The sequence below is a fragment of the Mustela nigripes genome, chromosome 12, assembly GCF_022355385.1.
Source record: "Mustela nigripes isolate SB6536 chromosome 12, MUSNIG.SB6536, whole genome shotgun sequence".
Lineage (NCBI taxonomy): Eukaryota > Metazoa > Chordata > Mammalia > Carnivora > Mustelidae > Mustela > Mustela nigripes.
The window spans coordinates 84,415,345-84,429,338 of NC_081568.1; the positions used below are offsets into that span (position 1 = coordinate 84,415,345).

General features: G+C 45.8%; 1 protein-coding gene and 1 long non-coding RNA gene across 2 annotated transcripts in view; one reads left to right on the top strand and one right to left on the bottom strand.

Annotated features, from left to right (window-relative positions):
* CCNO (cyclin O) lies at positions 1-2,606 on the bottom strand. Its single transcript, XM_059416624.1, has 3 exons — positions 1,953-2,606; positions 1,149-1,334; positions 1-682 (listed from the first exon to the last, which is right to left on the bottom strand). The coding sequence occupies exons 1-3, from the start codon at positions 2,337-2,339 to the stop codon at positions 197-199; spliced, it is 1,059 nt and encodes a 352-aa protein (XP_059272607.1). The 5' UTR covers positions 2,340-2,606; the 3' UTR covers positions 1-196.
* Positions 2,607-2,739: 133 nt separating this feature from the next.
* The window catches only part of LOC132028645 (uncharacterized), a 41,760-nt gene continuing 30,505 nt past the window's right edge, over positions 2,740-13,994 (top strand). Inside the window, exons 1-2 of the long non-coding RNA XR_009407489.1 lie at positions 2,740-2,855; positions 5,543-5,610. This is a non-coding gene — a long non-coding RNA (uncharacterized LOC132028645). The remainder of the gene's footprint in view (positions 2,856-5,542; positions 5,611-13,994) is intronic.

A 13,994-nucleotide genomic window follows, 5' to 3' on the forward strand; every position in this document is an offset into this window, starting at 1 on the left:
CGACTAAGGTCTGTCAGGTGGGCTTAGTAAAATAAATAGAGGAGGAGGCGCTCTTATTATACACTATTTACAACCTGCAGGATGACCTCGTGACCAGCTGGGAGCCATGAAGTCCTCTAGGGACCAAGACTGCTCTCCTTCACAGCAATGGGAGAGGTCCAGCAGTCGGGCCAGGGTAGACAGACAAATGTGTATTTCATTTCAATTTCGGAGACAGGCTGCACTTCTCTAGGATCTGGAAAGGCAGCATATGAGTCAAGGAGGTCTCATTTATGGCCACTAGTAGCTGCAGCTTGCCCAGGCAGTCCTGCACTGCGGCCTCGGCGTGCCCACCTAGGCCCAAGTCCACGGGGCGCTGGAGCTGTAGCATACGGTCAGCCAGCGCCAGGCAACAGATGGCCAGCAGGGAGGGAGTATAGCTGGTGAAGGCATAGTCGGCCAGGCTCAGCTCTGCCACACCACGCGCCAGGGCTTGTGCCTCCAGGGCTTCTGATACCTCAGCCTGCCCGGCCTCCACACGAGCGTGCGTGAAATGCTCCAGGAAGAAGCTGATGGTTGGCGCGCCCAGGCTGAAGTGGAGTTTGTGCAGCACGATGCACTCGAGGTTGCAGAGTTGTTGCCGAGAGAAGGCGCCGCAGCACAGGGCCAGGAGCTGCTTCACGCGCGGTGGGTGTACCTCCACCTGCAACACAGGAACGCCCAGGCCCACCCCAGTCTCAAACTTGGGAGGAAACCAGGACTCCCCCCATCCCTTCCAGCCAGATAGCTGGGCCTTCTCCTCTCCCTTTCTTCCACTTTAATCGCCTGGAGTGTACTTTCAGCGCAGTTTCTCTAACTGTCCAGCTAAAAAACGTTTGAGAATTTTAAATGCCCCCCCCCCCAGAAGTCTAGAATAGCAGGGCTACAAAGTGCTGTTGGGATTTACTTTTGAGACTGACTCCAGCCTATTTTAGGGGTCCATGAGGGCGCTGTTAGTTGGGGGTGGGGGCCATTACTGAAAAGTTAAAGCTGTGGGATGTATAGATTTGCAAATGTAGGACAGAATAAATTCAGAGCGCCCAGCACTAAATCTTGTGCGCTGGAAAGCCGGGTGGTGGCCAGAGAGTCTCCGTGAGTTTGGCTGTCCCCCAGACCCCACGTGGAGGTACCTGTTTGCAAGCGATGAGCAGGGACGTGACCCCAAGCAGCTGGAAGCAGTCTGCAGCCACAGGCGTGGTGGTAAGAAAGCGGTCCAGAGTGTTCACCGTCAGGCAGAGAGATTCGAAAGAGAGGTGGAACTGGCGGTGCACTGGGATCAGCCAGCTAAGCAGCTTACAGCGGGATTCCGCCGTTACCTGCGGGGAGGGACGTGGGAGGAGGACCCGTTGAGCCTAGGGCAAGGAGGGTCTGCAGAAGGAACCTGCCAAGAAAACTCAGGGAGATTCCCTGGAGGAAGGCACAAAAAGGGAAGATCTAAATGCGGTGGAAACTGGAGACACTGGACGGTGCTGCTGCGCGAAGAGTAATGGTCGGGCCAGGACCAGGAAGCCTTGGATTCGTACCTAGCCCTGTGCCAAATGTGTATACATATTACCCTGTGTAATCCTCTCAGCAATTCAGTGAGGGGAGAGGGCCACCACTTTGCAGATGAGGAAATAAGCTCAGAATTGTTAAATGGCTTGCCCGGGGTCCGGAGGAGTCTAGAACCTAGAAACTGTCTTCGCTCCTCTGCATTCTACCGCGTTTCCACTAACCAGTATGGAAACTTGGGGCAGGTCACTTAAGCCGTCCAGGCCCCAGTTTTCTCCATTTGTAAAATGAGGCTGGAGGCCCGGCCCTGTAAAGCCCCTTCCCGCTAGGGTCGCGAAGCTCCGTGCCCCGGGGCGCGTCGGAGGTTAGACGGAGCAGAAGAGGAAGGAGCCCGAGAGGGGAAGAGGAGCGGGGGTGGGGACCTCGCTCTCCCAACGCCTCACTTGTGGCTGCAGCGCCAGCGACTCCCGCGGGTGGAAGTGGCTCTCCCGCGCCTTGCGGAAGACGTAGCAGCTCTGACCGTAGTCACGGAAGGTCTGTAGATCTAGCTGCGCAAACTGCGGGGCAGGAGCGGGTAGGGGGCTGCAGCCTAGCGCCGCGGATGCTGCGGGACTGTCTGCACCATCAGACCCGGAGCTGGGGGACTCGAACAGGTCGCAAACACCGGAGTCTCCGGGGAGCGAGCACGGGTTCAGCGGCTGCAGCGGCTGTTTTCTCCGGAGACGTGGGCGCCTGCTCTTCTTCACCGGGGCGCGGAGGTTCTGGTCGTGGTCCCGCTTCCCAGCCCGGGCGGCGGGACTCACGAGACTGGTGGGGCAGGGGGTCACCATGGTGCAGCCCGGTGGCCGCTCTACGACTCCTCGCGACAAACCGAAGGCGCGCTCCAGAGTCCGCAGTAGGCTGGCCAGAGCCGCGGCGAGTCCCTAAGTACTCGGCGGGCTCCTTACCCCCACCACACCCCCGGCTTCTCACTGGATGACTACTGAGAGGCACGAGGCCGCGCTTTCCCGGCTAAAGAACCGCTTTAGAGCAAGCTGCTGGCAGGGTGTAGCGTGCGCAGCCTGCGGCGGAGAGGAGGAGCTACGCCCGACGGAGCGTACCCGCCCTGTCCTGCCTTTCCGCGCGCGTCCCGCGTTACCCAGGTAACGGAGCCCGGGGTACGCCGGGAGCTGCGCGCGCCGCCCGGGGTGGGGGTGGGGAGGCGGCGGCTAGGTGGAGTGTGCGCAGAAGCCAGCTGTGGGGCTGGGCTCCTCCCGGGCCAAAAAGATTTTTCTCGCTGCCGTCTCCCGGTCGAGATCCATTTAGTCTTGCAAGTGCTATCACCCCTCAGGCCGGCTGTAATTCAGGTCGGTAATTTGGTAAAGATCAGTTAACGACCTTTCAGGGCTCCAACTAGAACTCTGTTAGGACAGGAGTTTTCCTCGCTGACCCACACACGCAGTTAATTCTAATTCCATTGCTTTTGTAATTTTTGTTTTAGGCCAGATCCTGGGATCCAGTATCCCTACTTGCGCTGGTCTCGGGGAGCAGACCCTCCACACGTTCTCCTGCGCTGTGTATCAGGGAGCTAGTGCAGCCTCCCAGGCAGGCACTCATGCTCAAAACCAAAGACTGCCCCGCGAACATCAGACAGCAGGTCTCAACTCCTCTAACACTTGCTGCACACTTGCCACACCAAACCAAGTAAGCTGGAGCGGTTAAGGACATGACATAGTTGGAGCGTCGGATTACTAGCTTGATCGAATTGCTCACACCTGCCACGGGAGCCTCACGCTTCCTCAGTTTTTCCCTGCTCTCAGTTCTGTTCCTTCAGAAGCTCACAAAAGTAGAGCGGGAGCGGGAGACAGGGGAGCGCCCAGGTAGGAGGGACTGAGGGCACTGCTGGGTTAGAACCTGGCCTCCAGTCTTGGTAGAAGCTGGAGGCCTAAGCCTGAGTGAAAAGGGGCACAAGTACTATGGAGTCAGATTTACAGGGACGTCACGGTGGCAGGAAACCCACTAGACCTTCAGCCTGATGAACTTTCCAGAGGCACTCCCAGAAGTGAGGTTGTTAGGTATCCCAAGAGCAGGTTCAGCCATTCCCACCTCATTTCAAAAGAGAGCTGAGGAATGTATGTCATCAGATTGAAATCCCAGTCCCCAGAACTTGGGGAGTGGGATTTTGTCTCTTAGAGATGCAGGAAAGAGAAAAGAGAAGGATTTGGGGTTGTGGTCAGTTTTACTCCTATTTCCCTGTAACTCTGAGAAAGGTCTTTAGTCTCTCCACCTAAATAGTTTCATTTATCACTTGAGAGATTAGCTAAGAACCACCTTTCTTTCAAAATAGAGGTGCCAGGACTTGCTGTCTCCTCTCAAACTGTTGTTGGGGAACCATTATGGGTTGAGCAGGGAAATCTGTGGAGAGGGGTCAGCTGTCAGACTTTTTCCTTGAGAAGCTTTCTGGATGAGAAGGAAAGACCTAGAAATTCTGATTCTTCTCATCAGCCCAGATGAGCATGTGGTACAGAGCACAAAGTCAGTTCCCAGGGTCAGAATTGTCACTCCCATTTATTGGTCATCATGGTCTAGCTATTTATCTTCTCAGAATCTCTGTTCTTCATTTGTTAAAACTGGTTATTAATACTTGTCTTGAGGACCAAGTGAAATACGTTGAAAGCTCAAAGTCCCTTTAAAATATAAAACAGGGGGTTACATTAAAGCCTCCATTGGGAAGTCAATATTATCATCCTGGAGATATTCTGAAAAAGCAGAAAGATCATTTTATCCACATGGATGTGAGGGTAGTGTCTGTAGTTAGAATTAACTCCCAACAGATGGTCCCTGAGCTTTGTACTGATGGGTTTACTCCTCAGTATTTGTGGTTATGACTGCCAAGCCTGGTCCAAGACCATGATCAAGGCTGCATGGGTCCTGGGGCTCCTGGCTGGCTTTGGTAGAGCATGAGACTCTTGATCCTGGAGTTTGTAAGTTCCAGCCCCAGGTGGGTAGTATAGTTTACTTAAAAAAAAGCACACACACACAAAAACCTTTTTTATGGAGAGCCCAAATAGGCAGAGCAGCAGGTGGAGGGAGAAGCAGAAGCAGGCTCCCTGGGAACATGACCTGAGCTGAGGGCAGATCCTTAACTGACTGAGCCACACAGGTGCTGTCCTTCCCCTGCCCCACTTTGTCCCCCCCCCCCCCCACAAAAAAAACTTTTAAAAAAAAAAGGCTGCATGGGTCCTTCCCTCATAGAGCTGACACTCTAGTGGGGGAAGTTTAAAAAAATGATTTGATTTAAAAAATGATTATGATAGAAGACCTTCTGAATAAAATACAGGATACCCAGTTAAACAAATGTCAGATAAATTTTAGTATGATCATGTCTTAAATAGTGCATGGGACATTGCAGTGTCTTATAGGTACATTAAATGTTTAGAATTTACCTTATGTCATTGAAGAAGCTTTACCAAGATAGAATCTGCCTTTTGGGGGCGCCTGGGTGGCTCAGTGGGTTAAAGCCTCTGCCTTCGGCTCAGGTCATGATCTCAGGGTCCTGGGATCCGGACCTGCATCGGGCTCTCTGCTCAGCAGGGAGCCTGCTTCCTCCTCTCTCTCTACCTGCCTCTCTGCCTACTTCTGATCTCTCTCTGTCAAATAAATAAATAAAATCTTTAAAAAAAAAAAAAAAGAATCTGCCTTTTGTTTTAAAAGATTATTCTGGCCGAGGTTTGAACAATGGATTGTAGGAGACAAGACTGGAGGCTATTTAGGTGCAGTATTTGTGGTATGAACAATCCAGTGCAATTTAAGGCCTTATTTTCCCTATGAAGGGTCTTTAAATTTCTCTTTTCTTGTCTGAGACCTAGGTACAATGCACCTTTAAGGCACTAGGTAAATCTAAAATACTTTAAAGGTGTAGAACTTAATTAAGCCCAGGCTTCTATAATGAAAGCTACTTAACCATGATTTGGCCCTGCTTATTTTCAGGTGTGGTTTTTGAAATCTGCAGGATGGATAATTGAACTGAAGTTATCTTGTTGTTTTCTTCCAGTTTGACATTCCAGCCTCAGTTGAAAGCTCCCACCATCATCCTGCCCCAACTCTTGGACTGTGATGGAGGTAGGAAGAATACATTCGCTAACAGTACCTTGTTTAGCAGAGTAAGAGGGTTGTGCTTGGTATTTAGAGGTGGACAGCTTTGTTAGTGCCTCAAATGGTCGTTAAGCTCACTTTATATTTTAAGTCACTAGAATTTATATGTCACTAAAAATTATATTTACTATATATGTTTTCTATTAATGTTCTTAAGTGCCCAGATTGAGAAGTATTTAAGGTATTAAAAGTCAGACAAGCTTTTCTGGTATTTAGTAAAGAGCAGGAATTTTTTTTCTTTTTTTTTTTTTTTAAGGATCTTATTTATTTGAGAAAGACAGTGTGAGTGCAGAGAGGGAGAGGCAGACTCTCTGCTGAGCACGGAGCCTGATGCAGGGATCCCAAGGACCTGGGATCATGACCTGAACTGAAAGCAGACACTTAACAGACTGAGCCACCCAGGTGCCCCCAAAGCAGAAATTTTCAACACAGGTTTTTTTTTTTTTTTAAGTTTTTATTTATTTGACAGAGAGAGAGAGATCACAAGGAGACAGAGAGGCAGAGAGAGAAGGGAGGGAAGCAGGCTCCCTGCTGAGCAGAGAGCCTGATCCAAGACTCGATCCCAGGATCCTGAGATCATGACCTGAGCTGAAGGCAGAGGCTTTAACCCAATGAGCCACTTGGGCACCCCTCACCAGATTTTATTTTTTATTTATTTATTATTTTTTTAAAAAGATTTATTTATTTATTTATTTGACAGACAGAGATCACAAGTAGGCAGAGAGGCAGGAGAGGGAGGAGGAAGCAGGCTCCTCACTGAGCAGAGAGCCCGATGCGAGGCTCAATCCCAGGACCCTGAGATCATAGACCTGAGCTGAAGGCAGAGGCTTTAACTCACTGAGCCACCCAGGCGCCCCCCTCACCAGGTTTTAAAGCCAGACTTTTGACTTGCACATCTAAATGTCCACTAGTAATTGGCACCACTAGAAAAGACCATCTCTTGGTTTACTGCTTTTCTGCTCTTTTGCCACTTGCCAGTTCATCAAGATTTCTGGGCACATACTCTAGTGCATCGCTCTTCCCTCGTGCACACATGTGCTTTCTCTCCCAACTCACACCCGCCAGTGGCATTCTGCCTGGCACAGGTGATACTGTGTAGTGGTGATGAGCTCCTGCTCTGGAGTCAGCACCTGGCTTGGCATCCCAATTTTGCAACACACAAGCTCTGTATACTTGGGCAAGTCGCTCAACTTTTTTATTCCTCCATTTCCCTGGCTGTTAAAAAATATTAAGAGTCTCCTAGAAAATTGTTGTGAGGATTAAATAAGGCATATAGTGTGTGCATTGAGTGCTCAGTGTGAGTTAGAGGCTGCTCTTAGTACATTTTTCTCTAGCTAAGGCATGGCTATCCAGTGTGGCTAACATAGGACCTGCTATAATTTTGCTGATCGACATAATATATGATCAGAACTGGGCATTGGGAAGAAGTCAAAGAGGAGTCAGCACAGTAGCATTTTGCTGGAGGCCAGTCCAGTCTCCAGCTCTTCTGAAATAGGGGAGACTTAGTGACTTGTTTTAGTGGGCCTTGAAAGAATCTCTTCAAACCAGGATGATAACCTGATGCTCTCTTCACTGCTTTCCCTTTAGGTGGTAGAATTGCCATGTAGATCAGAGGTGTCAGGAGGGAACGGTCCGTATGATAATTCACTCAAAACAAGAAAAACCCAAACTAAAAGCATCATGAGATATTATCTTATATGTAATCTGATAGCAGTCTATACTTTTGATAAAAGGCTGCAGGGAAATAGGGCTCATATGTTTTTGGTGAGAGTAATTTGGTACAGCTGTTTTGGAAGGTAATTTGGCAAGATCTGTAAACATCTAAAATGAATGTAATCTTCAGCTCAGCATTTCTATTCCCAGATGCTTATTCTATATCAATGCAAAATTACTTTATAAAAAGGTATTTATCACAATGTCCGTGTTAAAAGTAAAACATTGATAGTGTGTAATAAGGGACATCTAAAACACAGAATATTATGTGGCCACTAAAAAGAATGAGGTGGATGTTTACAGACTGATGTAGAAGGATTTTCAAAATAGAGTGTTAAATAAAATAAAGCAAGGTGCAAAGCACTATGTCAAATATGTTGCCACTGTGTTAAAAAAAAATATATATATATACACGTATGTCCTTATATCTGCATGGAATTTCCCTGGAAAGATACACAAGAAACTGGTAACACAGGTTGCTTTTGGGAAGAAGATGTGGGGGACAGAAATAGAGAGGGAGGGACTTTTTACTGTACTTTCATTGATCTTCTGAATTTTGAACTCTAGGTATGTGTTTCCTCTTTTTAAAGATAGCATTTTTCATATGCAGATGGCTTGAAAATTAAAAAGCAAGGAACCTAAGTGATTCCTGAAAAATGGTTTTTGCTATTACATGTGAAAATCGGAAGGGCTGGATACACTAGAACAGGGTCTGAGCACTCTGGGAGCAAAGTTACATCACTTCCTAAGTGAGACTATCGTTTTGGAAGTTGGATTACATCAGTGAACAGAATAGACAAACATCCCTGTCTTCCCGGAGCTTCTGGGGGGTGTGGCAGTGCAGGGAGAGACACGATAGAGGGACTGGGATGCTGGAAGTGCCACAGACAGGCTTCATTATTTAATATGGTGGTCAGATAAGTGCATGGGGAAGATTTGGGCAAGAACTCGAGGAGGTAGGGGAGTTGGCCACATGGGCATCTGGGGAGAAAACATCCTAGCCAGAGAAAATAACAGTGAAAAGGCCCTGAGGCATGAGCAGGTCTTCCCTGTGGAGGAAGGAGGACAGTGTGGCTGGAGTAGGAGTGACAAGGAGCAGCAGATGACATCAGAGAGGTAATGGGCCGAAGCACACAGGAACTTGTTACTGCTAGCAGTTGTTGACTCCTTATGCTTTGTCATGGTGCACAATTATTTATCATAGCATTTAACCGTCACCTCAACTGTATGGGATAGGTACAGTTACTGTCCCCAGTTAACATATGAGAGAATCTTGAGCAAGGGTAAGGAACTTGCTTGAAGATACAGAGCTAGTAAGTGGAAAATGGGACTTAAACCCAAGTCTATGATTCTAACCTGGACTTTCACACCTATGCTGTTCTCTGTTTATTAAATGTTAAGAGAGGGCCAAGAAAAGTCTTTGAGGCCCCCCTTGGGCCACTGCTTAGAAAGGAGAGTAAGCTGAGGGGACAGAGTCCTCAGAAGATGGAGGAATGCACAGAGAACTTTCTTAGATAAACCTTGGAGCCTCTGTGGTGTTGTTTAGGCAGAATTCCCTGCCCAAAGTACATGCCAGGAGGTACAAACTGAGCTAGCACTGGGAGTGGGGAGCAGAAGTAAGGCTTGGAGACTGAAAGAAGTGTGAAGCCATTTGGAGTGTGAGGACCACAGACTGTGTCTAATTTCTATGAACCAGTCACCTCTTGGGAGGTGCTTACCTAAGAAAGTGATAAGAAAGTGACAGTTGGCTTAGTTTCTCACAGAGAGCACGAGTTTCAATTGTCTGGAGAGGGCAAGTTCGGTTAACTGGCAGCCTTGCTGGGAGTGCAGAGAAGGTCTCCGAAAGTAGCCTGGCTGGAAGAATGAGGGAAACTGGTGTCTTTGTCCTCAAGTAGTGACTAAATAGATTGTTAAAAGTTCAGCTTTCAGGGCGCCTGGGTGGCCCAGTCGGTTAGGTGTCTGACTCTTGACTTTGGCTCAGGTCATTATCTCAGCCTTGTGAGTTGGAGCCCCGTATCATGCTCCCCACTCATCAGGGAGTCTGCTTGGGTTTCTCTCTTTCTCCCTCTGTCCGTCCCTCCCCCTGTGCTCACACATGCTCTCTCTTTCAAATAAATCTTAAAAAAAAAACAGTTTAGCTTTCTTTCCAACTCCTGTTCCTGGTGTGAACATATATTTCAAAGGAGTAATAAATCTGAGACAAACCAGTAATGGAAGATTTTTTTTAAAAGGCCTCCTGTTACTAGAATTTAACTGTACCCAAATACAGTAGTTATCTGTCTGTCCTCTTCCACAGTCAATATTTGACGAGTGTCCTCTAAGTGCTGGGCACAGCTCTGGGTTCGAAGCAGTGGGTAGGACATACAAGGCCCCTGCTTGCACAGAATGGGGAGGGGAGAGGCTGAACATAAAACCATAAACAAAATATAAACGTTTTCAGACCATGCGTTATAAGTTCTGCACAGAGATTTGAGTGTATTTTTCTGGAGTGTGAGGGGGTGCTTTAAATTGGTTGGTCAGGGATGCCTCTTTGAAGAGCAGTTCTCCTGTGCTGCTTTTGTTCACAAGCAAAAATATATCTGTTTCTTTTACTGTTGTGCAAATCCGTTTCCTAAGCGAGATTTCTCATAATTCTGCTTATGTCGATTTATCATCATTTGGGGATCAGTATTTTCTGGTGGGGTGGGACTCCTACACATGTTTAGATTGTAGTAGTTAAATTCTCCTAAAGTAGGTCTCTTGAGGCGATTTGCAAAGAAGTCAGTGTGAGGATGGCCTCACTGTATACTGTGAATTTTTCCCAATGAAAGAGAGAGTTCATACATCTCTGTGTTTGTTCTTGTTGCTTTTATTATTTTAAATGATGAGGCTGCAGCTTGCACAAAGGTCTTTTATGCCCTGTGTTTAACAGGGGAATCCTCTGTTAAGATAACCTCAGGCTTCTCTGTTAAACTGGGAAGATCTATCGGGTCTTTTTTTTCCTCTATGACACAGAAAACAAAAAGAGCAGCCATTAGTATCTTCAGACTATGGTAAAGTAACCTCCTGTCCCAAATGTAAAACGAAGCTGGTCCTATTGAAAAATAACAAAGGGAAAGGCTGAAGGGCAGTGTGTAATGCACCTGCTCAAATGTCCGATCACAGGGTGCGGATGAAAACAGAGCAGCTGTTGAGGGCAGCCTAGTCAGTCATAGGTTTCTTAGAATTTATAAGAAGAGGCACCAAGGGCCTGCAGTTAACAAAAGCTCTTAGCAAGTAGCAGGCTGCCCTGTTGAGAGGCAGGATCCTCTCTCTCAGAGTGTTCAGCTCTGTGGATTTGGAATGAATGGATGCAGGGGTTGGATTTTTTTTTTCTTCCCATATGGCAAATCTGGATGCTAAAGTTGTATCCATCAAGAACCATGTTTTGGGGGCGCCTGGGTGGCTCAGTGGGTTAAGCCACTGCCTTCGGCTCAGGTCGATCTCAGGGTGCTGGGATCGAGTCCCGCATCGGGCTCTCTGCTCAGCAGGGAGCCTGCTTCCTCCTCTCTCTCTCTGCCTGCCTCTCTGCCTACTTGTGATCTCTCTCTGTCAAATAAATAAATAAAAATCTTTAATAAAAAAAAAAAAAAAAGAACCATGTTTTGGGGCTCCTGGGTGGCTCAGTGGGTTAAAGCCTCTGCCTTCAGCTCAGGTCATGATCCCAGGGTCCTGGGATCGAGTCCCGCATGGGGAGGGGGGTCTCTGCTCAGCGGAGAGTCTACTTCCCTTCCCCTCTCTTTGCCTGCCTCTGCCTACTTGTGATCTCTGTCAAATAAATAAATAAAATCTTTTAAAAAACAAACAAACCACATTTCCTAGTACTTGGAAGAGACCAATAAATGCTCCGTTTTCCCCAACATTATAACCCATATTTCTGTATTATTATTTTATCTGTGGTTTCTATTTCATCTTGGAGGAATATATATGTGAACCATTTAGGAAGCATCTGTATTGTTCTAGCTCTCCTGTATTCTAGATTGTAACATTAGCATTGAACTCAAAGACCAATTGGAGGTTGTATTTCTGGTGGAACGCACAAAACAATTCTAACAGGGAACTGCGAAAATCATTTTCACCAAAGTTAAGCATTTAGACAATGTTCCCGACTGACTTTGGTGAGGTACAATCACTGTAAAATATGTAGGCCTTCTGGGAAGAGCAGTAACAGTCACATGCCCCCTTTGCTCCAATATGGCAATCACAGTACTCATGGTGAGAGTACATTTCATCAACCAGTGTTCATTCAGGGTCTGCCCGAGCCTCGCCTGTTGACTTTTTCATCAGTGACATTTATTGTATAGTCCTAATTAGAAAATTAATCCCTGTTTGTTACAATAAAATTAGAAAATTTTTAAAAAGATTTATTTATTTATTTTTTAAGAGGGTGGTGAGGGGAGGGCAGAGGAAGAGGGAGAGATGTAGACTTCCTGCTGAGCATAGAGCCTGAGACACCGGGTTCTGTCCTGGGATCCTGAGATCATGACCTGGGCAGATATTAAGAGTCAGCCACTTAACCAACTGAGTCACCCAGGAGCCCCCAAATTAGAAATTTTTTATATTGAATAGAGAATTTTAATATTTTTGTAATAGAAAACACTAACATTGTGGTATGTGCTCTTACAGTAGCTGTGTATATATATTTAAACACACACTATATATATAGATATGTATATATATATGTTTTTATGTATACTTTTTAAAAAATTTTATTTTTAGTGATCTCTACACCCAATGTGGGTCTTGAACTCATAACCCTGAGACAAAATTAGTTCTCATATATTCATCGCCCTAACAACTAAACCTATATTTAATGGCTGAATGCAACAAAGTTGAGTTTCTTGCTCTCAGCCCATTCCTTGCTGGTCAAGCTGTTGTGATCAGCTTTCTTTCAGCAAGAGTTAAAGTTCAGAGCTGCTTCTTTAAGTTTGAAAATCACAATCTTTGGAGTTGTATGCTATCAACCATGTATACAGGAGTGGTAACTTGGTAAATTTGCAGTGGTTCACTAGAATGTGATACATTTTTACTCACATTCCCATTGATGAAAAATACAATCACATGATCCCAATAATCCTATGGTGACTGGGAATACGGTCTCCTTGTAGGTCCAGAAGGAGGAAACAGTGTAGCCTATGTATTGCATTGTCTCTGTCCCATCACCTTTATCTCATTTAACATCGTATCCTAACATTTGCCCCAAATCACTAATTATCTTATGAAATCATGATCTTTCAGTAGCTACAGTTTTACCTCACGTGGACATACCATTCTTTACTTAGTTAGTCATTCCAAGAAGTTTTATATACAGTGACCTACATCCCTTGCTCCACAGTGGTTTTCTAAAGTTGGGCAGTCAGTCTGCCAATTCCCTTTGGGATGTCCAGTATGTTGGCATTTATTTAGACATGTTAGGATGCTAATGTTAAAAGTGCAAAGGAAATATTTCTCTCTGCCTTAGCACAGACTTTTATAGTTGGCAACCACAAGCAGAAGGGCAAAGCTACTTAGGTCCCCAGAAACCCCATCTTTTCTTTAATAAATGGAGTATTTTCTTCCCCTATTACCATAGTATTATTTCTCTTTATTCATACCCAGTGTATTTCCCTCTTTCCTAGGCAGTTTTTTTTTTTGTTGTTGTTTGTGTATTTCTTGAAACCGACTAATCTTAGATTTTTACCATTTAGTTTCTAGCATTTTGCTCTATATTTTAGCTCCTTCCCCAATCCTTCCCCACCCCGCCCTCTCCAAGGTGCTGGTCTTGCCTGCCAGTGTTACCAGTCCCCTTTGCCCACAGGGACTCTGAATGAACAGAGATATCAGCCAGGTGGGGAGGAGAGGGCACTCACAACCAAGCTGAATAAGACTTGCTGATAGTAATTTTAAGCAGAGGGTGGTTTGAAGCAAAGTCCTAATTCCATTGTACAGTTAAATAAAAATCGTATGTGTATATCCCCACTAGTCTCCAAATTCTGTCTTCCACATAGAGATTAAGTAAGTGATTTAAAAAAAAGTATCCCCTCTCTGGCATTTTGGAAGAGTGCAGGTGACTTGTCTTTGAAATCATTATCCTAAAATGACTGGTTCTAAGTCAAAATCTGTGCAACTTTTGGGTTTACTAGTGTGAGTTAGGAGAGAAAAAACATAATAAATCCACGTGCACTACAATTTGGGCCATGGCTGCCTCACTCACCTTTTCTCATTTGTTTTCTGGAGGCTACGCTAAGATCTTTTACAAGCAGCCTTTCTTAGTAACAGTGAAAAAGAATATTCAAAGAACTGGTATTTGAAAACTGGAAACAGATGCTTTTAGTGGCACTGATGCTTTATTTTATAAATTCTAAGCTAGAGTTCTACTAATAACTAGTTTGACTTTGTCCTGGCCTCGTTGTCCCCAGATCAAGTATCCTAGTCATGTGAGGTCTCTGTGTTAGAATGAATTTCACTGGTTAGACAGCTACTCTACTCCTTACAACAGTTATATAGCAATTCCTTTTCTGTATGTTCTCAGAGATTCTTAACCTGAGCTTCAGGCTGCCCAAACCTAATTTTAAAATCTCTTTCTTCAGCCCTTCTGAAGTTTTTTTTTTTTTTTTTTTTTTTTTTTTTTTTTTTTTTTT